The 23321-nt window shown below is 49.7% G+C and overlaps 1 protein-coding gene across 1 annotated transcript; it reads left to right on the plus strand.

The window, feature by feature from the left end:
* Positions 1–205: 205 nt before the first annotated feature.
* Positions 206–15280, plus strand: PNLIPRP1 (pancreatic lipase related protein 1). Its single transcript, XM_043597654.1, has 13 exons — positions 206–283; positions 405–453; positions 1061–1215; positions 1736–1861; positions 3452–3586; positions 4985–5093; positions 6569–6688; positions 6792–6911; positions 8375–8493; positions 9234–9363; positions 11568–11676; positions 12296–12463; positions 15160–15280. Exons 2-13 carry the CDS (start codon positions 405–407, stop codon positions 15221–15223), a joined length of 1404 nt encoding a protein of 467 aa, XP_043453589.1. The 5' UTR covers positions 206–283; the 3' UTR covers positions 15224–15280.
* The last annotated feature ends 8041 nt before the right edge of the window (positions 15281–23321 follow it).

Here is a 23321-nt window from a genome sequence, read left to right on the forward strand (position 1 = left end):
ATTACATGCACAGGTACGCGGGTACAAAGTGAGGGGAATTTTCACCCCCTTGTAATCAAGCATTCCTTCATCTTCCCAGACTTGTAGGAAGGTTTGACTACTATAATTAATCTTGTTTTGTGTATTTGTGCAGATTAAAATATTAAGTGCACACAGCATGTTCTATTATCACCTGCCGTTTCCTTGAAGCAGGGTCCAAATGATAAGGCTCCGGTATAAAAAAAAAACAAAACCAGCCTGGGTACTAGATGGACAGGGAGGGACGCCTGGAACATCCCACAGGGTAAGTTACCTTGGCCTTCCTCCCGCCGGCTGTTGAAGCAGCCAGGCCTGACTTCCTCCAAGTCTGTGCTCGTTGCTCTGGTTAGGTTTGGTGAGGCTGAGAATGTCTGGATTTATTGTAGATGGTGAACATGTGGACAGTCGCACTTTTGCTGCTGGGAGCAGTCACAGGTAGGAAACCATCACACCTGCCCCACGGGAAGGGCTTAAATGCAGCATCTCAGCACCGGCCAGAGAAAGCCTTACCCACGGCAGTGAGTGGTTCCAGACAACTCTGAGGGTCCAGAGAGCCGTGGGGTCGGGGGTGGGGGCGGGGTGGGGGTGGAGGTGGTCAACACTCTGCCTGGGAGACAAGGCAGTTTGAGGGGACCCCACTTCAGAGCATCTCTCCACCGGCCTGTCTTCACGTCCAGGTACTTTAGACTAGGCTCTCGTAGGTAAAGCATTAAACACCTGCCTGGGTTAACAGATTGACTTATCAGTGCGTGTTATCACGTTAGTCGAATAAGTATATCTGAAGAGCTGGGGATGGGACACAGAACTTCTACGTTTTGATGGTGGTTCTAAGCGGCGGCACAGCTGGTGACTCTATGGCTGACCAGAAGGTGGCCCTGGGGGTAAGGAGAGAGTGGCTGGGGAGAGGCAGGGTGTCTCCATTCTTCAGACTGTCTCCGGGCAGAGCAGTGAGGACCTGAGAAGCTGAAACACCCCCCACCCTTCCCCCCCGGAGCCCAGCCTGGGGAGCTAAGCCGTGAGCACATTCGTCCTTTCTCTACAGCAAAGGAAATTTGCTATGAACATATCGGGTGCTTCTCCGACTCGGAGCCCTGGGCCGGGACTGCAGCCAGGCCGATGAAAGTTCTCCCCTGGAGCCCCGAGAAAATCGGCACCCGCTTCCTGCTCTACACCAATGAGAACCCAAACAACTTTCAGGTGAGACTTTGTCGTTTCAACATCATTGTGACTGGGAGAGGGGTTGTGCCCACCCCGCAGACTAGAAGGTTCTTGTGTCTGTGCCCTCCTCCTCCACCATGCTCTGTCCCACTTTATCCCTCCAGCTGCCCCTGCCCTCCAGGCCTAGCCAGACCCACACAGAGTAGGTTTTCTGTAAAATGTTGGCTCCAATGAATGAATGGTTCACATTTGCCGGAACCTCTAACTGGTTATGTGATTCTGGTCTGGGGCAAAGCTTCCCATCTACCAAGAACCCTGTGGAGGTAAGACTGTGGGCTACAATTCAGCCCCAGTGGAGACAGTAATTCCTGACTGGCCGGGGTCGGAGTGATCAGTGCAGGCAGGAAAATGAGAGTCAGGGTGGCCTTCCTGGAAGAGGTGGCTTTTGTGCTAAGGTTTGAAAGATTAAGGCATCAGAACAAGCAGAAATGGAGAAGGAGAGGCAGACCTGAATGGCCAGGCTACAAAAACATGCAACCCCTTTCTGCTTTTGTCACAGACTCTCCTTCCCTCTGACCCATCAACAATTGAAGCATCAAATTTCCAAACAAACAGGAAGACCCGGTTCATCATCCACGGCTTCATAGACAAGGGAGAAGAGAACTGGCTTTTGGAGATGTGCAAGGTAGGGCCGGCTCCCAGCCCCATGGTCTGCCCTGTCCCCGGCAGCAAGCCTTTCAGAAAGCACAGCAGATAAGCTTGGAGACAGGAAATCCCTACACACAAGTTAACTTCAGGCAATTAAAGTGATTCTGTTTACGATAGTAAGAGTCCACGTCCACGTTTCCGGACGCCATCTGTAGCCTGGCGCAGTGGCCTTGGCTGTGTGGGCAAACACCTGCACCATCTTATTTCTGGCTAAATCAAAGCCAAAGGTCTGCTTCCATTTTTAGCGAGGGCACTTTGTGTTCCTGCGCATGAGGGATTGTGTTCTTTTTTGTCCAAGTCCCTCCCACGTCCCTGCGATGATGTGTTGCTACAACCATTTATTTGGGAAATGGAGAACTAAGGTGCACCAGGAGACCGAATCACAGAATAGAAAGTGTCAAAACTATATGTAACATAGCGTCTATTGGCTAGAAGGACAGACAACAGAAGAACACGCACGTGCACACACACGCACACACACGTGCACAGGCATACACACACAAACACATAATAATACACCGTCACCCTTTTCTTTTTACATAGACACTGATTCCATCCATTTCTCTGATGCCTAAGAGTTTACCCGAGTCTGTCCTCCACACACACATTAATAATTCTGACTTATCATGTCAACGGGAGAAGTTACAAACCTAGAAAATTAAAGTCATTCTGCATTTGGCCTTGACTTGCCAGGCATTTAACTCTTCTGTCCCATCAGAACAGCTATAAACTGTATCTTACAGTGTAAGATATAGTTTATACTCCAAATTCCTCAGGGCTGTAAGAGATTCCTCAGGGTTGTTTTAAAAACAAAGGTCCTGAGAAAAAACTCTTGGTATCTCTGTGTGCGTGATCACACATATTACTATCGTAGATGTGACAAATTTGAAGTGGGCTTTAAATTTATAGAACCGTTTTCAACGCAAGCTGGCCTATGTACTACCTGGCAGAATGTCTAAGGCTCCATCCATTTCCTTGACCTCCTAGAAGTTTTCAGAATTCTTCCATCTCTTTTTAAGTCAGCTGCAGTTTTATTTTTCAAATATCTGCGGTGTGTTTCCTCCATGAAATACTGTGCTATCCTGACTGTAGACGCTTAGTAAATGCCCAGCAGGCAGGGGTGAAGGCAAGTCCGGTTATTGGCAGGGATGTCAAGAGGCCAAGAGGAGGGCTGGAGGTCAAATCCACAAGGTCATTTGGACACTGGCCATCAGAGACGGCACTGGAGACCTTTCCTCTTCAAAACAGGGCTCTTCTAAGGATGCAGGTGTTCCCCCACATACCTAATCAACTTTACCGAATTTGGTCAAAGAAAACCAGAGAGTGGCCAGCTTTTAATTAACCTGCAAGCTAGAGAGGGAGTAGGTTTGCCTTGCCCATCGCCTTTACCCTGAGAGATGACTCCTAATCGACAACAAGGTTCCTAACAAAGCCCAGTTTGTCTCAGCGCCCCAGCGAGGAAAAGACAGAACGACCAGTAGTAACTGTGAGTCACCATTGCGGAGCCCTGGTTAGACAGGGTTTTGCGCGCCCCTATGATAACATCCTGGTGTCTTTCCAACACCAGAACATGTTCGCGGTGGAGGAGGTGAACTGCATCTGCGTGGACTGGAAGAAAGGCTCCCAGACCACGTACACACAGGCCGCCAACAACGTGCGGGTGGTGGGTGCCCAGGTGGCCCAGATGATCAGCATGCTCTCGGTGAGTCCGCCGGCCCGGCTGCTGGGGAGGCAGGCGACGCCCCCGGGTCTCTGTCGGCTAAAGATGCAGCTGAGAGTTATAGCTTTTGACAAGAAATAGAAAGAATTGTATTTGTCTCGGAATCTCACTTCTAAAACGCTGAAATTTGCCTTAAGAAGGACACGGCAGTGGAAGAAAAATCAGTAATAGCTAACACTTAGGAGGCATCTTCCGTGGACAGATGTGAAAACTAAAGATGTTTATGAACATCTTCCATTGACAGATGTGAAAACTAAGGCCCAGAGAGGTCAAGGAGTTTGCCCCCCAAAATCATAGCACAGGGGAATACAAGAGCTGTCTAGTGCCAGGGGCCCCCCACTACACCGGGTGGTCTCTGTGTGGGACAAACAAGGCATTCGCAAGGAGCACCAAATGGAACCCGAGGGCAGCAGGTGCGATTGGCAGGTACCAACGCCACGGCCCTGTTGGTGGCCCTGTTGATGGCAGAGAATTTCGTTTGCCACCGTCAATTCAGCTGTTTCTTCCTACCCGGGTCTTTCATTCTGGCTAACTTGGAGTCTTGAATTCTTTCGGTGAAGTCGCTAACTCTTCATGACTCTATATTCTATCCCAGATAAAGGCCTGAGCTGTTTCTGTCTTATAGTGAAAGGGTCCACAAAAGAACCGATCGGTTCTAACTACTTCTGCACCCCTGCAGAAATTAAAACCTGTGATGTTTGTCCTAGAGGTTCTGAAGATCAACGAGTATACATGGGCGAACGTCTCTGAGACTTACACGTGCAAACACTCATAGCTGTATGCCATTTGTTCATCCAATATTTGGGGGGCACAGTGTCAGGAACTCTGCTAAAGAGGTCAAGAGGACAGTGTGGTCCCAGGCCCTGGAGGAGCTCATGGTGAAGACTTGAAACGAGAGTAGAAGATGGTCAGGGTTCTAATGGGGGGACTATAGGGCTTAATTGGGAGCACATGCGGGGGCACCGTTTAATCCGGGCTGGGGGACTGGGGGCGTGATGAAGGATGTCTCCCGGGGAGAGACATCTAAGTTGAGAGCTGATGGCTAGGCTGTGTCATGTGAGCTGGACAAGTGGTTGGGGAGTGGACAGCAACATCATCAGACCCACAGATGAGGGAATATGATGTATCCGAGGGCCCGGAAATCCTGCATAGGGTTTGGCTAGAGAAGAATCTAGAAAAATGGGTGTTGAGTCAGGAAAGTTCTGAAACCCTCGTAATGAGTTTGGGCTTGATCCTGAGGGCAGTGGGAGCCATAGAAGGTTTTCAACAGAGGGGTAACAACATTAGGTTTGCGTGTTATGAAAACCACACATGTAAAACAAAACAAAACAAAACACCACAGCACAAAAATGTTCTGAAAATGCTCTCTTCCCTCTCCAGACAAACTATAGCTACTCTCCTTCCCAAGTCCACCTCATCGGCCACAGCCTGGGAGCCCACGCGGCGGGAGAGGCTGGGAGCAGGACTCCAGGCCTGGGCAGAATTACAGGTAAGGCCCAAGGTGCAGGGCCCCGGGTTTTGTCCCCAGTGACCCCAGAACATGGTGCAAGCCTGCCGACCAGCCAGAAGCTGGCCCGAAGTAGTCTGTCCCCAAAATGCTCTGCACAGAACATTTTAGGAAGCCCCCAGGAAGCCCCTAGGAAACCCCCAGGAAGCCCATCTTTCTGGAAGGGGAGATGGTGCTTTTGTTCACCCCCCTTTGCTTCCCCTTGCTTCTCCTGTCTGTCTCCATTCCTCCTCCTTAGATCCACGTTTCTTGGCAGTGTGGGTCGTTCAGCAGGACTGGGCAGCCAGGAAAATGGAGACGAAGGCCCATGTGAGCCTGTGCAAATGTAATTAAGAATGCACACTGTTATTCCCTTCCCCCTTCTCTTTGAACTCAAAGGCAGAGTGGAACATGAAAATCATGCTTCCAGAGCCTCTATTGGTAGGAGAAACCCAGCCACCAGTGGTGCAGATCACTCTTGCAAGCCAAGCAGAGCCTTCACTTTGTAACAACAACAACGACAACAACATACCTTATATAATAGAATCATAAGAATGTAATGCTATGATTATTATTATAGTAAGCATAGATTAAGTGCTTGCTTAGCCCAAATACTATGTAAAGTGCCTTACATTTCCTCACTGAATCCCCAGAACTGAAGAAACAGGCTCAGGAAACTGGATAACTGAGATTCTAACCCAGTTCGACTGCCGCGTGGCTCGAGAAAGCCTCTACTGTCTAAGAGCTCTCCCTTTCATTTTCAACAGACAGTTATGCCCGGGCCTTTTCTGGCCAGCTGCTCTGCCCAAACCTTCAAAGAACTATTGACAAATTCAGGAGCTCTGCCAGGAAGGAAGTATAATCAGGAGGAAATAATAGTAATCAATATTTTACTGATACACTCATGATGGTATGCCAGCCACTGTGCTAAAAGCTATATACATTATCTCATTTCATCTTATTGTAACCATATCATTACCCGGATTTTATAAATGGGGGAACTGAGGCACAAGAAATAGGTTGAGCAACTCGCCCAAGGTCATGCAACTTGCCCAAGAAATAGTTGAGTAGGGATTTAGAGTCAGGCTGCCTAGTTCCAGAATCTGTGTTCATAAATATGATATCAGGCTACTTTATCCCTTTTTTCTTCAAACTTGAGAAGAGGAAAAAAAATGTTAAAGAAGAAAGATCTGCCAAGTACATAAGAGAGAATAATGTGGAAAAAAATCCTTGGTCAGACAAATTTAAATCTCTTAGCTTATCTACCCTTCTTTATCCACGCCACGGGAGCCCTTCTCTAATGAGCAACGTTGAAGCTCTAGGTCCTCGTATTCAATATGCAGGGCCATGGCACTGCATGACTTCAGAGTATGGCACCCCTCGAGTTGAGCAATGCACAGCCTGAGCAACTGTACGCCTTGGTCCTGCTGGCACCTACAGCCAGGCCTACATTCTGCAGCACTGATCATCTCTTTTAGGGTTGGATCCTGTAGAAGCAAGCTTCCAGGGTACTCCTGAAGAGGTTCGGCTCGATCCCTCTGATGCTGACTTCGTTGACGTGATCCATACAGATGCAGCACCCCTGATCCCATTCCTGGGTGAGCCCAATGACGCTTTAGCTGCAAGCATGCGCAGTTGTGTTGTAAACGAGATGCATAACCCCGCATTATGAAAACCTCATTGCTCTTCCAAACATTTCAGGTTTTGGAACAAAACAGCTGTTAGGTCACCTCGACTTCTTCCCCAACGGAGGGGAGGAAATGCCAGGATGCAAGAAGAATGCCCTGTCACAGATCGTGGACCTCGATGGCATCTGGGAAGGTAAAGCCAGAGCAGAGCGAGGCATCACTTCCCTGGGGGGAGCAGTATCTTCCCAGAGAAAAATCTCAAAAATGAAACTGCTCTTTAAAACAATTTCTCCTTCTAGACCTTATTTCTGAAAAAATATAGCTACAGACTACTTGTCGTATCTCCGCTCTACTGGTTTTGCACTTCCTTAGAACACCGTCGTGGGTGTCCTGGACTGTGCAAGCCACAAAGAACGACAAAATTGCTCAAAGCCATAACTCCACCAATCAGTTGGCAGCTACCTAACAAAGACAAGACATGCCATGAAAGTAAACATCCTGGCTCTAAGAGAATTTTTCTGCCAGCCCCCCCTTGGGAGTCAATGATACGGCTCCAGTTCACGTAGAGTATTGTTCAATACCGTAGCCAGAATGACAATGCTCCCCGATCGTTTCCACGGCAGAGCCATTTGCCCAATGAGAGTCACCACCCCTGTATGTTGGGTCGGGATGAGAAACAGTCACTGGTAGGAAAGGTGAAGCAGAGAGAGTGCTATTTGGGGTTCTTCTTCACCATTGATGGAGCACACCTGGGCTGAAGGTCATCCTTCAGCGACAGATTTTGGATCTGATGAGGTGAAAAGGACAACGTAGAAGTGAATTTTTCGGCCCAGCTCATCACTTGGAACCACACAGGTTTACACTGTCAGTGGTCTGACCAAATCTAACGAGTAAAGATTCTTACTGAATTCGATCAAAATGGCAGGTATGTATGACATCGAAGCAAATACTAAGAATGCAGATGTATGTATTTGTCTCTTATGAGAGTTTCCATGGAAAGGGTAGCCCAAGCTCTCTCTCAGTAATAGCCAAGCAAGTTTGGGTCATATCTAGAAGGTACACTGTGACCTCTGTCACCTGGCAGGAGCTGTGGGGGCCAAGGAAAGTTATTAAGAAAGAAAAAAAAAAAAAAGAGCCAACTCAAGCGACCCGAGCCTCCTTGCTATTTGCCTAAACACAGCATGAAAATGTCCGTGCTCTGGTTTCATCATGTCTAGGAGGTCACCTCACATCTGGCTGTGTCTTCAAGGACCTCTAGCCTAGTGCCTGGGACACAGGAAGGCACAATGGTTAGCAGCATAGGCTCAAGCACCAGACGGGCTTGGGTTTAATTGCCAGCTCTGCCACTTACTGGCTGCAATCCGTACATCTGAGGCTGTAATCTGTGTATGGCCCGTACTTAGAAATGGTCTGGTACCTACCGCCTAGAAAGGCATTGTTCACAGGAACAACGCACGTAAAGGACTCGGAACACTGCCTCGCTCGCAGAAAGCAGCCTCTCTGTGTTCACTGGCATTCATTTTGGACTTTACCTTAAGTTGGCCCGATCTTACATTTCTCCAAGTATGGCCCCACTTTGGAACCTCTCCCCTTGGAGCGACAGAAGCCGTCAGCTCCCCAGACCACGTATGGGGACGTCCTCATTTGTTTCCCCAGGGACTCGGGATTTTGTGGCTTGCAATCACCTGAGAAGTTACAAGTATTACTCGGAGAGCATCCTCAACCCCGATGGGTTCGCCTCCTACCCCTGCGCTTCCTACAAGGCCTTTGAGTCTGTAAGCTATTACCCCTTGAGTCCCTCTGTGGGACGGTTGTCCGCTATGTTTGGGATTTGCAGCACCCTCTCACCAGTTTCTGATCATCTCTTACTTGTTTTGCATGGGCCCTCAGAGTTTATGATCCTGTGAAGCAGAGTGGGGGAAAAGGTTAGGCAGGAGGTGACTAAAATTCTAGATGAGTCATGTAGGTGAGGAAGACGCTGGGAAATCAGAACAATCCTTTCAACGATCTAGAAAACTTTCCTGCAGAAGGTGTTGTTTGAATCTGCATAGCATTTGGGAGGAAGAACAGGGCAGAGCAAGGGCGGCAGAACGTAGGAGAGAAGACGTCCTATGCCAGAGAGAAGGAAAGGCGCTCGCTGGAGTTCTAGATGCCAGGCTGGGGGGTTGGGCCTCTGGAATTGGCCACAGCCAGATTTATACCACAGGCAGTGGCAAATGCTACATACAGTCAGGGCTCTTTGTCCCAGAGTTTGGCTGTTAACCACGTAGCAGCACATCACGTGATGGAAGGTGTAATTGACCTAACCTGGAGCCCAGGAATCGGTATTTTCCATCGTGATGTGCAAGAGGCTTGGGAGTCCCAGCCTTGGTGAAGCAAATTTGGAAATCCTCTTTCCCAATCTCCTTCCTGTTACAAGCGAGGAAACTCAGACGGCAGGAGAAGTGCTCCCCCAGATGGGTGGGTCATAAAAAAGGCAAATTCACACCTTATGGCTTGATCTGTCTCTTCTTAGAACAAGTGCTTCCCCTGCCCGGATGAAGGCTGCCCACAGATGGGCCACTATGCTGATAAATTTGCTGGCAGGACGAGCGGCGAGCCACAGAAATTCTTCCTGAACACAGGAGACTCCAGCAATTTTGCTCGTGAGTTGTAATTTGACCCTTCTCACCCACGTCGAGAAAGTTTAGCTTCCATTATACAAGAAAGACTTATCTCTCCCCTGGAGTACTTGTGAGCACATCCTGACCATCTTAGCAGAGGACACATCTACCAAACGCTCCCATTTAAGACTCAGCTGAGGATTTACAAAGAGCCTGCATTTCTCCCTTTCTGTGTCTATGCCATGAAATGAGTGGAATGAATGGGAGCACAATTCATGAGAAATCGTGACTTGCACATCTCTGTGGCCATTTTTACCACTGAATTCTTTCCACTCCACAGTGCACTGTTCTTTTCTTTTTTTAAGGCTGTGTCATGCACACAACTGCTTCTATTCCTTTATCAAACATTTATTTGGTACCAGCTCTTTGCTGGTCTGGGCCCTTTAAGAAGTCCAGTTCTTATCTTCCCACTTCTCCTTCTCTGTGCCTGTGTCCCCAAAGCCCCATGTAGGGGTCCCTCTCTGGTGGAGGGTGGACGGGAATCAGGAAAGAGTGATTTCTTACAAAAATCTGCTGACTCGTCTAGGTCATAGGGTAGAGATCGGGCACATTTGGGCCACTCTGTGCCAACCTTCCCTGTGATTGTTCCCTAAGAAGTTGCACTTTAAAAAAAGGCACTGTGTTGGGGCGCCTGGGCGGCCCAGTCACTTGGGCGTTCGACTTCGGCTCAGGTCGCAATCTCATGGTCTGTGGGTTCGAGCCCCGCATCAGGCTCTGTACTGACAGCTCAGAGCCTGGAGCCTGTTTCAGATTCTGTGTCTCCCTCTCTCTCTGCCCCTCCCCTGCTCATGTTCTGCCTCTCTCTCCCTCTCAAAAATAAGTAAACACTAAAAAAAATTTTTTTTTAAAGTCACTGCTTTTATATAAAGACATAAATACAATATATGCCTTATCTAGTTTTTAAAGTCAGGTTTATTGAGGTACAATTTATAGACAGCAAAATCCACCCTTTGTAGTATAAAGTTCTATGAGTTTTGATAGATGAATAGTCATGTAACCATCTCCACAATCCAGATATAGAACACCTTCATCACCATGTATATATATACATATATATATATATCACCATGTATATATATATATATATATCACCATATATATATATATATATATACACTCACATACATATTTTAAGACAATGGTTAATCAAGCCTTCCAGTGTTGTGATGCATGAAATGCTGGCCCATATTTTAAAACGACAAATTAAACATTTGAAAGCCACATACTCACTCCTCAACCGACACTTCTGTACGAACCACAGACTATGCGGACACTAGGGATGCAGGGATGAGCAAGACGCTCTGTGCACGAAACGCATCACCCGGCGGAGAAGGCGGAAACCGAGCGTGCAGCCCCAGGGTGCTGGGCGTGGCGACTTGCTGCTTGGCAACCTGGGACCGAGGACCTGGCCCTGCCCAGAGGAAGGAACAGGGACAGCATCCCCGGGGATGTGAAGGACAAGTGGGAGCTAGGCAAACGATGTGTGTGTGTTTCAGTACATGCGTGTGTACGTGTGTGTGTGCGTGTGGGTGTAGATGTGGATCTGTGCATGTGTGTGTGTGAGTGAGCGTGCGGTTATAGGTGTGCAGGATGTCCTCACGGGCACTGACACGGCACTGCAGGTGTAGATCTGGGTAACAGCTGAGCCCCGCTCTATGACGGACACGGCCTGGGGCGCTGGGGATGTGCAGGTACAGCACAGTCCCTGCTCTTGAGGTTCGCGCAGGACTACTTTCTTGAGCTGCTTTTCCTACCATGGGAACAAGCCCTTGTCCCTTCTCTTTTCACCTTATCTCATAGTGCGGTCCCTCTCGAGCGGAGTTATACAACACAACTTTCTGCAATGATGGAAATGCTCCCTGTTGCCCAAAACGGTAGCCAGTGGCCACGTGTGGCAATTTAACACTAGAAATGTGGCTAGTAAGACTCAGGAATTAATTTGTGATCTTCTTTAGTGTGAACCTAAATTAAAGCAGCACCTATGGGTAATGTCCCTTTACTGGGCAGTGTAGCTCTGGAGAGGGAATACCGCTAGGTACGTACGCCTCCTTATAGCCTATTTGAGTTGTAGATCAGTAGGATTTCTTATACTTTGATGCCTCGGTGTAAGGGATGACAGGATTCTGAAATTTGGGTCAACTATTTTGCGCATGAATAAATTGAAATCTTTTCTATCCCCTGTGCAGGCTGGAGATACGGAGTTTCTATAACACTGTCTGGAAAAATAGCCACTGGTCAGGTCAAAGTTGCTTTGTTTGGAAATCAGGGAAACACTCACCAATTCGATGTCATCCGGTAAGTTTCCTTTTTTAGCACCGCATCTCACTTGATGATATACACGGACTTCAAATCCACACACTGCAATGTTTATCTTCTCTTTATCAAGTAATTTTAAATTATTTGCTGTTTATATTAAAGTGACTTTCAGACTTCTGCTGACAATTTTCTTTTCTCAATTATAAATCCAGGAAATAGTTTTTTTTCTCTTTTGATAGGTTTGTTTAAAAAAATAGATTAAATATATACACACACACACACACACACACACATATATATATATATAATATTACCCCCAGGTGTCATGTTTCCTTATTAGCATAGTAACACATGCATGTTGTGTTAAACTAAGTGAATAACTTATTACTGTACAAATAACTCTTCCAGAAAAAAATATGAAGGAATTACATAGTTTTCTATAAGAACATTGTGAGTAGAAACTAACTTGAGTTTGAGAAAACAACATTCAAGCAATAGTTTGAGGCTGCTGGCTTCTCCATTTCTCCATCCTTTATTTGAGAACTAATTTAAAAAAAAAATAATTTCATTACTCTCGAGTAGAAAAGAGTGGCATGGTCTTATCTGGTGATTAGAACTTGTTTCTGTGCATGGAATGTTTCTATTTCTTTATTTCAAGGGGGATTCTCACACCAGGCTCTACCCATTCTAATCAGTTTGATGCAAAGCTTGATATTGGAACCATTGAGAAAGTCAAGTTTCTTTGGAACAACAACGTGATAAACCCAACCTTCCCCAAAGTGGGTGCGGCCAAGATCACCGTCCAAAAGGGAGAGGAGAAAACAGTGTATGTATATCTTTGCTGGCTTGTGCCTCAGGGTGTTGGTAAAGATTGGTGTTTGTAATGGAAACTCACTCCAGAAAGTCAGTCACGGTTCAGCCAGAAAAGCTAAGACAATCTACCCACCTGAGGCCTTTTCTTTGTAGGCAAACAACTGACAAACGAGGTAAAGCATTTCTGTTGGGTGTTCTCAGCCCTATCTGAGAAGAAGAAGAACGCAGATGCAGGTCACTGCCTTCGAGAAAAACTAAGGGGGCAAAATGAGAAAGAGAAGAAAGAAATAGTATCTGAAAGTATCAGGTTATAAGTATGGGCTAGAGAGTAGCTACATTATAAAGAAGGGAAGATCATTGAATTTCAGGATAATAAACAAAAACTAAAGTAGTTTCAGCAAAAGATATAAAATCTGAGTAAGACAAGAGAGAGCTGGGCTAACAATACTTGCAGAATCTTTATCCTGACTTTCGGCATCACTTGCTGTGGCGGCCAGAGGATGTGGGGGTAGCGACCTGAGTGGGGCAGAGCTAAGGCCAGGACCCTAATTCCGGTCAGCAGAACCCTCCTGCAGTGGTTTTGTGGAAGGGGATCCTGGGAGCTTGGTCACTGATGGTGTTGAGGCTTGGGAGGTTAAGTGAGGTTGCTAAACTCGGGCCTCAGGGAATGTGACTCCCCCAGGCCGGGAGGGCGGGTTGGCAGAGTTCACAGCTGCATCTCAGGCTGGCTGACCCCTGTGAGGTCCTCCATATCCCTGTGAGGGGCTGGCCCAGCCAGGCGGTCAGCAGAATAAGACAGATCTGTCAGCGAGAGCACAGCACTGAGGAAGCCGGTCGGGGGGGGGGGGGGGGGAGAACCTTCCGCAGGCCACAGGTGCAGCCAGCACTTCCCTGCCCGCCTCCATCGGAGGACAGTGAGCCTCTAAAGTCAGTTTCCAGAGGGGCACCTGGATGGCTCAGTCGGTTAAGCGTCCCGCTTTGGCTCAGGTCATTATGTCACAGTCCGTGAGTTCCAGCTCCACGTCAGGCTCTGTGCTGATAGCTTGGAGCCTGGAGCCTGCTTTGGATTCTGTCTCCCTCTCTCTCTGCCCCTCCCCTGCTCATGCTCTGTCTCTCTGTCTCAAAAATAATTGAAAACATTTAAAAAATTTAAAGTCAGTTCCCAGGGCCCCATCAGGAAATGGACCTGTGGCCTGGCTCCTGGGACTGTGTGGTTAAAAATGTGTCAGAAGAAGATAGTATTGCTAGAACCTTAAAAATGCGGAGTGATCCCGGGAGACGAGACACTCACAGGTAGATTTGAAGAAGGAAAGCACACACAAGCCCGAATCAGCCAGAATTGTGCCTTCCAGGTTTTCTGAGGAAAGGCTGTGACTTTCTGCACTTTCTAGAAATGGAACAGATTGTATTCAAGCCCCGCCCCCCCCAGGCCCTGAGGCCATTAGCTGCCTTCTGAACCCTCCAGTGGCCTGCGTGTCCCTTCTTCCCCTGCGTGTCCCTTCTTCCCCTGTCTGTTGACCCCAGAGGAAATCCATCTTAAGAGAAGTGAGATGTTGGGACATCAGATTTTTAAAAATACAAGAAGATCACAACCAGCATGAGCGATGGGCTTGGTGTGTGAGGGGCAGGCGATCCCAGACTGCAGGTGGCAGGCAGGGCTCGAGGTGCAGAGAACAGGAAATATGATTGCAGATAGAGCTAGGGCAGCAAGACAGGTGAAATACAAAAGAGACCACAGTGAAGACGACGGTAAAACCAGGCAAAGCCTCAGAGCTCAAAGGCAGCGAGATCCAAGAAGCGCTTGGTTCTCGGAACAACAGTAATGATAGTCACTTATATCTACAATGGTTTTTTTTTTTTTTTATCAATTATAAGGCTTTTTCACATTTATGGTCATAAGATGTTGCATTATTAACATGGGATTCTCAGCGATCATGGGAGGGAACTGTGCCTTCTTCAACAAATGAAGATCCCAACACTCAGAGACTCAAGTAACGAGCCCCGTGTCCCCCCCTAGAAAGGAGGGAGTGGGGAGCCCAAAGGGAAAGATCCACTGACCGACTTCGGGCGCAGAAGGCAAGTCAAGGGAGATTTGAACTGTGACTCTGCCATGGACAACGTGATCTATGGCATCAGATAGACCTGTATGTGCCTCTTGGTTCTTCCACTTACTGAGAGCGCTCTGTGCCTCAGTTTCCTCTCCCATAACGCAGGACTCCTAGTAATACTTCCTCACCCATGTGTTGTGAGGGTGAAGTTTGCACAAGCGAATCAGTCAGTGTCATTGCCTGTAGTAAGAGCTCAGTTTACTGGAGCTGTTACAAGGTTGAATCCAGTCTACAGAGTGGCTCAGTCAAGAGTGAGCCCATCTGGACACCAATGGGCTGTGTTCAAGGAGGACCCATGCTGACTTGTGGAGAAAGAGGCCAGTTAGAGTTCTAGCTGCTGCCTCAATGCCCCCACAGTCCTGTCGGACTGAGGACCCAGAGACCAGGGCCACTCTGAGCAACAGCTGACAGGGGACCTTGTCACAGACACCAGCCACCTGTCTCACGGGAAACCCAAGTTCTCCAGTAACTGGTTGAAGCTACGACCCTAGTGTTTTCCTCATTCCGTGTGAATCCTAAATCGGCAATCATCTTTTCTTAACAACTTAAAACTCCATGTAAAGCTACCCGATGCTTACAAAGCTTTCATTTCTGTCGGCAGGTACAACTTCTGCAGCGAAAGCACTGTGAGAGAAGACGTTCTCCTCACCCTCACGCCCTGTTAAAGTCCAGGCACAGTCCGGTCACTGCGTTAACACCAATAAAAACCACTGATGCATCTAGCTGCTCAGAACGTCTGTCACTGTGTCAGCTGGCCCCGCTGGGGACACTTGGGAATAGACCATTTAAATAAGCCCTGAGCATTTCCATACATTTGGGTTTCTTGCCACTGACTTCTGACCACACCCCCCCCCCCCATTTCCCAGCTTCCTTGGTCCTCACATTCATTCTCTTCTCCTCACCTAAGGGGACGGCATGGAACAGCTGGAGTATGAGGTACAGGGGTCTCAGCAGAGCCTTTAGCTCTGCCCCTCGTCTTACAGATGAGGAAACTGAGGCCTAGAGAGGGGAGGTAGCTGTTTAAGCAAAGAGTGAATCCCTTTAGGGACTGGGGGTCCATTCCCCTGATTTGGGTTCCAGAGCTCATCCCTGACTCCGTCATCACCTTGAAGGAGCGTGGAAAGACCATGCTATGACGTGGCCTCTTTGTGGTAACAGGCAATAGAGCCCTGTCTCCTGGTGAGGTGCCCCAGCAGCCAGAGACGCTGGTGGCATATTTACTGAGCACTGACAGGCTTCCGGCCCCCACTCCTCCTGGACCTCAGCAGGCATCATCTCAGGGCAGAGCTCAGCACTGAGGAGGCATGGCTCCTGAGAGGAGCGCCTGGTGCAGGCCCGCGCTGAGGAAGGACTTTTCGGTCATCCAATCAGCTAGGGCCACCAAGGAGCCCTCAGCCAATCAGGCCTTGCCTCGAATCCCACCCACACAGGTGTTGGTCACCTGGAAGGACAGGGTATCCTACCCCAATATCATTCCCTGAGGACTTTGCGGGACCAGGAAAGCCACCACCTCCCCTGAGTGGCTCTCCTCTTGGCCACCAGGCCTCACATTCCACCATGACAGTTTCTGTGCCTTGGCCTCTGTTCCTAACCATTGGCGGCACGTCAAGCTGTGACCGAGCTTCAAACTTGAATGTGACTGGACCGCAGATTGTTCCTTGAGAGTAGATGTTGGAGTGACTGTAGTCAGGGTCTCACAGGGGAGGGCACCAGGTGAGCGGTCAAGCCACGGTGGTAATGAGGGGGGTGTTAAAGATGACTCCAGTGGTAGGAGGACCCCCAGGACCTTGGGTGGGGGCACCGAGCACGAGAGAACGAAGCCTGGGGCTGAGACCCTTTCGTCACAGTTCTGCCCAGCACTGGCCACAAACCCACGCCCTGAGCAAGGCAGCACCATGTTGGTGGAAGAGTTCAATCTGTGGGATGCAGACTCTACAAATACTCCCAAACGCCAGCTCTGCACCAGGTTCTAGAGCCACAGGAAGCGGAAGACTTTGATTCAGCCTTGGAGGGGTGCACAGTAGCAGGGAGCCCGGCACCTAAATAAACACCACCATGCCACCTGATAGTGTAAAAAGCCGGCACGTCCCAGGACAGGGTGGTCGAGGAGACAGAGGACCAAGATAGGGAGGGCTCCAGAGAGTTGTCGGTTCTAGGCCCGGGCTTGCAGGTAGACGACCCCCTGAGACTGCAGGCTGGGAGGCCAACTAGGAGGAGGCAGTCCTGCAGCCATGCAACAAGAAGTGATGAGGACTTTAAGAGGGTGGCGAGTGGAACTGAGGTATAACAGAGTGGGTGGGCCTTGTCGTTGGCCACGAAAGCCCTGCTCCCAGGTCAAGGACAGCCTGCTTCACCTGCTCCCCAGACGGACAGAAATGGACAAAGACTTGGGGCAAGTAATTTTAAAAACAAAGAGGAAACAGAGGAGTTTGCAGTGCAGAGGGAGGAAGCCAGCTCGGGAGAATCCCCAAGGCTGTGGGCCACATGGTGAGCTCTCAGCCCAGGCACTGCCCTGAGCCACAGGTGTCCCAGGGTGACCTGGGGTAACCTGGATCCCAACTGCAGGTGCAGTGGTGGCCATATGCTCCAGGGGCCGGGGAGCAGCTAATGGAGACCTGGGCTGGTGTGGGGCTGGGCCCCTGCTCTCTCCTCAATGTCCCTTTGTTGTCAGATACACAGCTGGAGGAAACTCCCAGGAAGGCAGAGAACAGCGGGTCCCAAGATCGCTGCTGTGTATTTTGGCCACTTAATCAGTGTGGCTATGGAGCATCCACTTCCTGACACCATGGGAGAGGCCAAGTTCAGCCCCATAGATCCACAACCCAAACGCTCCACCCTGGGAAGATGAGGAGTTTGGGGCTCTCTGTAGTTACCCCGGGGGGTACACCTGCAGGGTCCACGCGGCCTGGCCAAATCTGGTCCACTCCCCAGATGTCAGGGACTACATGGAACCAGTTTGATGGGGGGTTATTTTTGTTTTATTTTTTAAATAACAAAGGTGGTGCACTGGGGGCAATGAAGACATGCCAAATTCACAGTCAGCTTATTAGCATAAAGCTCAGAGGGGCAATCAGTCTGGTTGGAAGCAAGGGAAAAGGCCCCGAGCTAGCACTCAGGATCCCAGTCAAGCCAGGCAACCTTGTAAAAGCGGTTTCTGTAGAGACCCCTTTCAGGCAACAGGCTTCAGCAACGGAAATTAAATCCAGGCGAAAGGGCCCACGGTGACAGCCAAGCTGAATGCAAACAGGCTCATTAAGTGACCCACCCGGAAACAGCCACAGGCCCTCGCTGACCAGTTACAAGCAGACATAGTTCCCGAGATCACCAGAGAAGGGAAAATTCCATAGATCCCATAATCCCTCACTCTGCCCTGTAACGATGGCCCCTCCCCACCACCTCGTGGCAGACAGTCTCTCCCTTGCAATGTATTCAATAAACTTCTCTTTTGTTCTGCCTTGGGTGAATTCTTTCACCGCCTGTGACACCCGACGGGGATGCCCCACATTTGGTGCCTCCCCACAACCGACCAGAGCGCCCCACAGTTTCTACCTCTCTGGGTCTCAGCTTCCTCATCTGTAAAATGGAGGCCACAGCCCAGCCCTGCCTTCCTCCGATTGTTGTCTTAGGGATCTAACGAGAGAATCCACTGCACCGCAGGAACGAAGGCTCTGACCTGAAGTCAGTGTGCTGCGAAGTGAGCCAGGCAACCTGCGGAATGTCTGGCCCCGGACTCAGAGCTGCCAGAAGGCTGCAGGCACACAGCACTGTCCATTACGCCGGCTCTGTGCCCACACACCGGGCCCTGCATGCACACGCCAAGGTGGGAAGGCTGGCTCTGTCCCCTGGAGCCTCTGAGGACCCCAGGGGTGCCAAGGCCCCCGCCCTCCTGGCTGCAAACCAGACTCACTGGCTTACTCGGGGGCTTAAAAAAAAAAGGAGGGTATGGGGCGCCTGGGTGGCTCGGTCGGTTGGGCGTCCGACTTCGGCTCATGATCTCACGGTGCGTGGGTTCGAGCCCCGCGTCGGGCTGTGTGCTGACAGCTCAGAGCCTGGAGCCTGTTTCAAATTCTGTGTCTCCCTCTGTCTCTGCCCCTCCCCTGCTCCTGCTCAAGCTCTGTCTCTCTCAAGAATAAACATTAAAAAAAATACAAAAAAGGAGCCGGGAGGGTGGTGATCCCAGGCCCTGCCCTAACCAAGAATAATCTCAGGGACAAACCTGTTTTTCAAGCCCTCGGGGGGGGGGGGGGGGGGGGGGGCGATCCTGGTGCAGCTCCACCCCAGGAGCCCCAGGATAAACAGGAGTCTTTGGCTCCCAAGCCTCCAGGTATATACTCTTCCCTGAGAATTGATTAATTTTGTATTTTCATTTTGATGGTATTCTGGTTTTTAAAGCAGTTACGGAAACAAAGCTGTCTCTTCGTTGTGGTATTTTGCAGCAAGACCTTGGTTTCCTGAGTTGACGTGCAGTAAAAAGAGGTTAAGGGACTATTCCGGGGGTGTGTGAGGATTTCTAGAGAGGATGGCACCCGTGTATTTATCGACTCCGGTCTGAGAAACGCTGCAGGGTGGTATGATTTGGGTCCGAAAATGTGGGCGAGACATCCAGCTTTGTCCTCAGGCTTCGAGGGCAGAGTTTGTTTTGGTACCTGAGGTGGAACGGCATCTGAGCCCTGAGAGGAGGAGGGAGGGATGGAGGGGGACGGCCCGGGGAGGGGTGCAGAGGGTCTCAGGGAGCCGGGGATGTAGATCCGTCCCTGACAGGGCTATGGTGGGTGCAGAAGGTCAGAAGAGGAAACAAGCGGGTCCGTTCCAGAACTGTGAGGGTGGGAAGGCTCTGGGGGAGCGGCCGAGGCCAAGCTGGGCAGAGGCCGCGTGGCGGCCATATTAGCTCAGGGTGCCCTCACAAAGTGCCGCATGGATACACGACAGAAGCGTCCTCTCTCACGGTTCTGGAGGCTACAGGTCCAACCAAGGTGTTGCAGGGTCGGTTCCTGCCAAGAGCTGTGAGGGGAGATTCTCTCTCCTATTGCTGGTCGCTGGCGGTCTTCGTGTTTCGTGGCTTGCCAAAGCTTCACCCCTATCTCTTCATGTTCACGCAGTGTGCTTCCCAGGTGTCCGTGTCTTTTTGTCCTAACTTCCCCCTTTTTTTTTTTAATTTTTTTTTTCAACGTTTGTTTATTTTGGGGACAGAGAGAGACAGAGCATGAACGGGGGAGGGGTGGAGAGAGAGGGAGACACAGACTCGGAAACAGGCTCCAGGCTCTGAGCCATCAGCCCAGAGCCCGACGCGGGGCTCGAACTCCCGGACCGCGAGATCGTGACCTGGCTGAAGTCGGACGCTTCACTGACTGCGCCACCCAGGCGCCCCGCTAATTTCCCCTTTTTATAAGGACAGCAGTCATATTGGATTAGGACTCACCCTAATGACCTCATTTATCTCTATAAAGATTCTGTTTCCAAATAAGATCGCATTCCGAGGTCCCGGGGGTTAGGACCTTAACATATCTTTTGGTGGGAGACACAGTTCAACCCGTAACAGTGGCCAACCTTGTATGCCAGGCTTTGGAGGCTGGACTCTGCTAAATTCTGACCCCTGTGCGCCAAATACCCTCAAGTTATTCTCTTTACATGAAGCCCAAATTACATAACCCGCATACAAGCCCTCCTCAATGTGCTTGTTCTTCTAGGAGTGCCTTTGATCATTTGTAATTATGTATTTATTTGTAGGCGACCGTCAGTCCCATGAGGGCAGGGAAGGAGCTTGTTCTGTTCACCCTGTTGTACCCTCACGGCTGGATGAGCATTCAGCACCTCGTAGCCACATAAACATGAGTGTGAGCCAGAGAGAGAACACGCGAAGCATGCACCGCCGGCAACAAGGAGCCACCCACAGGATCAGAGCTGGGAGGCAGCTGGGAGAGGTGACCTGCAGGGGAGAGGCACTGGCCTAGAGGGAGGCAAGGTCAGGTGCGGCAGGCAGCAGGGGGAATGGAGGGCAGGGACCAGATAAAAGTGGTGTTGAAGGAGAGGAACAAATGAGTTTCAACAGACCTCAGGGTGTAGGAGAAAGAGGACCCAAGCCATCCCCTTCCCTGGGCAGTCACTGTGCCAGCTGGAGGGCTCCCCGCCCCCCTCCCCCGACCCTGCTGCCCACAACCATGTGGCCGGTAAATGTCTTTTCCCACAGGTGCTGGCCTTCCCTTCCTTCCCAGGACACACAGCTGGCAGAACTTCAGAGCCTCAGAACCTGAGGCCCCCCAGAGAGGAGAGGGGTGGCTGAGCTGGCCCTGCCATGTGGACGCAAATGGGAGACAGCCTGGGGCTACGCACGCCTGCCTTGGGCCACCCTCCCGAAGAGACCAGGCTCTTCAATGCTTGGGAGCACCCACTAAGTTCTGCCCTCAGCCCCTGGTGACTGTGGCAGGGCTGCCTACCCTCCTTCGGGGGCAGCCTGGTGCAAGGACAGTGTCCCTAAATTAAGAGATAAGTGCAGATATTGTCCAACAAGGAGCCTGGGAAGAAATACTCCAACCTCTGTCTCCCCTACCCTCCCATCTCCCAATGGTGCCTCCCATTGGCTCAACCCAACCAGGAGGCCATGGGCATGAGCCTAGGGAAGCAGTCCATGGAGCAGGGCACAGAGCAGGGAGGAGATGGCAGGAGAGATCTGGAAGTTATCCAGCTCAACAACCCAATGAGTCATTAGCCTTCGGTGTCCCATTCTTTCAACCAAGCAATTGTTTATTCATTACCTAGTATCTCCCAGGTAATGTGCTAGACTCTGGAGACAGAAATGACTGTTCAGAACTTGACCCTGCCATCAAGGCAAGATCCAAACAAATAATCATGGAAATATAATTACCAACTGAGATACGTTCTATGAAAGAAAAAGTAAGGACAGCGATAGGTATAAAGAATGGTCTGGTTCTGCTTTGAACACTGAAGAGGGCATCTTTAAGGATGTGACATTGAGGTGGAGCCCTGAGGGATAACTTTGACTTAGGCAGGGAAAGGGTGAAGGTCATGTGTTGCAGGAAGAGGAAACAGAATATGCAAAGACCCCAAGATGGGCACTTTCAAGAGACAACACATGACCGGTGTGCCTGGAGTTCAGTGAGCAGGACTCAAGATCTTGTCTTGAAGAAGGGGAGGGGAGAAACGTCCACATACTCTAAGGGTAAGGAGTTTGAGTTTTGCCAAGAGCAATGGGCAGCCACTGGCCCCATATCACGGGTCTATGGTTTCCATTCCGCCTAATGTCATTTCAGGCTCCTCAGTGGGGTCCTTTATGAGCCTGTGACCTGAACTCCTCTCTCAGCTACTGGGCACCTCCAGGGGAAACACTAGGCTTTGGGGTCACTAAGGCACAGGCAACACTTTCAGGCTTCATCACCACTTTACTTGTTCCAAAAAGTTTGACTTTTCTTAAGCCCACTCGAGACTAAGCCCACTCGAGACAGGGAAGTTTATTCCTCGGCTCCCCTCAGCTGGGCACTGCCCACCTCCCATCTCAAGTGTCCTCAGAAGGGGGTGTCACCAAAAAAAAAGAAGCCATTCTTCTACACTCGAAACCGTCAGGAAACTGCTGGCAACATCATTGTCTCTGGGATTGGTCCAAGGGCAGGAGTAGAATGTGGAGTAATGAGAAGCCTCACCCAATGCCAGTGGGACTTTACAGGTGCAGTCACTTTGGGAGAGCATCTCCTAGAGCTAAGCATTCACGCGTGGCAGGACTCGGCAGTTCTATTCCTGGATGTAAACCTTAGAGAAATGAGTGTATGTGTCCACCTAAGAACTTGTACCAAACTAGAACGTTCCTAGCAGCATAATATTTCATAATCGTCCCAAACTAGAAAGAACCCACACGTCTACCAATGCAGAAAGGATAAACCAACGGTGATATATTCATATTCACACAGAGATAAATCAATATGACACAGTAATAAAAAGCTAATAAAAAATAATAAAGTAAGCAATTATTACATATGTAACAATTGTGGGAAAGAAGCAAGACCTTAAGGTGCCCGTACTGTATTAATCTATTTATATGCAATTCTAGAACAGCCCAAACGAATCCATGGTGATAGAAATCAAAGCATTGCTTGGGCGGGATGGTAAAAGATCATGAGAGAAACTTCTGGCTGCTGGAAATGTCTTATATGTTGATCTGGGGCACACACATTTGTCAAAACTCATTACACTGTGCTTGAAACCTAAGATTTATGCACTTTGGCATATCTAAGTTATACATCAATTTCAAAATCGGCAGGGTGGCACCTGGCTGTTCACCCAGGTCCTCCTCTCAGCAGTGAAAGGAAGAAAACACCTTCGCCTTCTTATCTCCAGGACAAGGTACAGGTGATATAGTTCAGAAATGCTCTTAAAATAGACTATGTGGATTCCCACCCCCCAAACAAAGCTATAGTTGAACAGTGTTCATTTTATTCTTTTGAGCTTCTTGGTCAGCAGAATTGTCTGCATTTTTATTCTCTATCCAGGTTCTCTGGAGGGCTGCTCCCCGCCTACCCTAGCCCCGAGTAAATGAGACTGTGTCTTCATAAACAGGCATTTCCACTGAACAGCAGGGGTTCAGTCCGCCCGTCCACACCACTCTGCAAGAACTGCAGAGCCACAAGATGGGCTTGGGGTTTGTGGTTCCAAGCTTGGTGTTTCTCTGTGGCTTGGGGAACGCAGATGTTGGCAACAGAATCTGTCAAGTGAGATCACAGAGTCCTTTTCTGTCCCCAGTTCTGGTCTTCCTTT

This window comes from Prionailurus bengalensis, chromosome D2, assembly GCF_016509475.1.
Source record: "Prionailurus bengalensis isolate Pbe53 chromosome D2, Fcat_Pben_1.1_paternal_pri, whole genome shotgun sequence".
Taxonomy (NCBI): domain Eukaryota; kingdom Metazoa; phylum Chordata; class Mammalia; order Carnivora; family Felidae; genus Prionailurus; species Prionailurus bengalensis.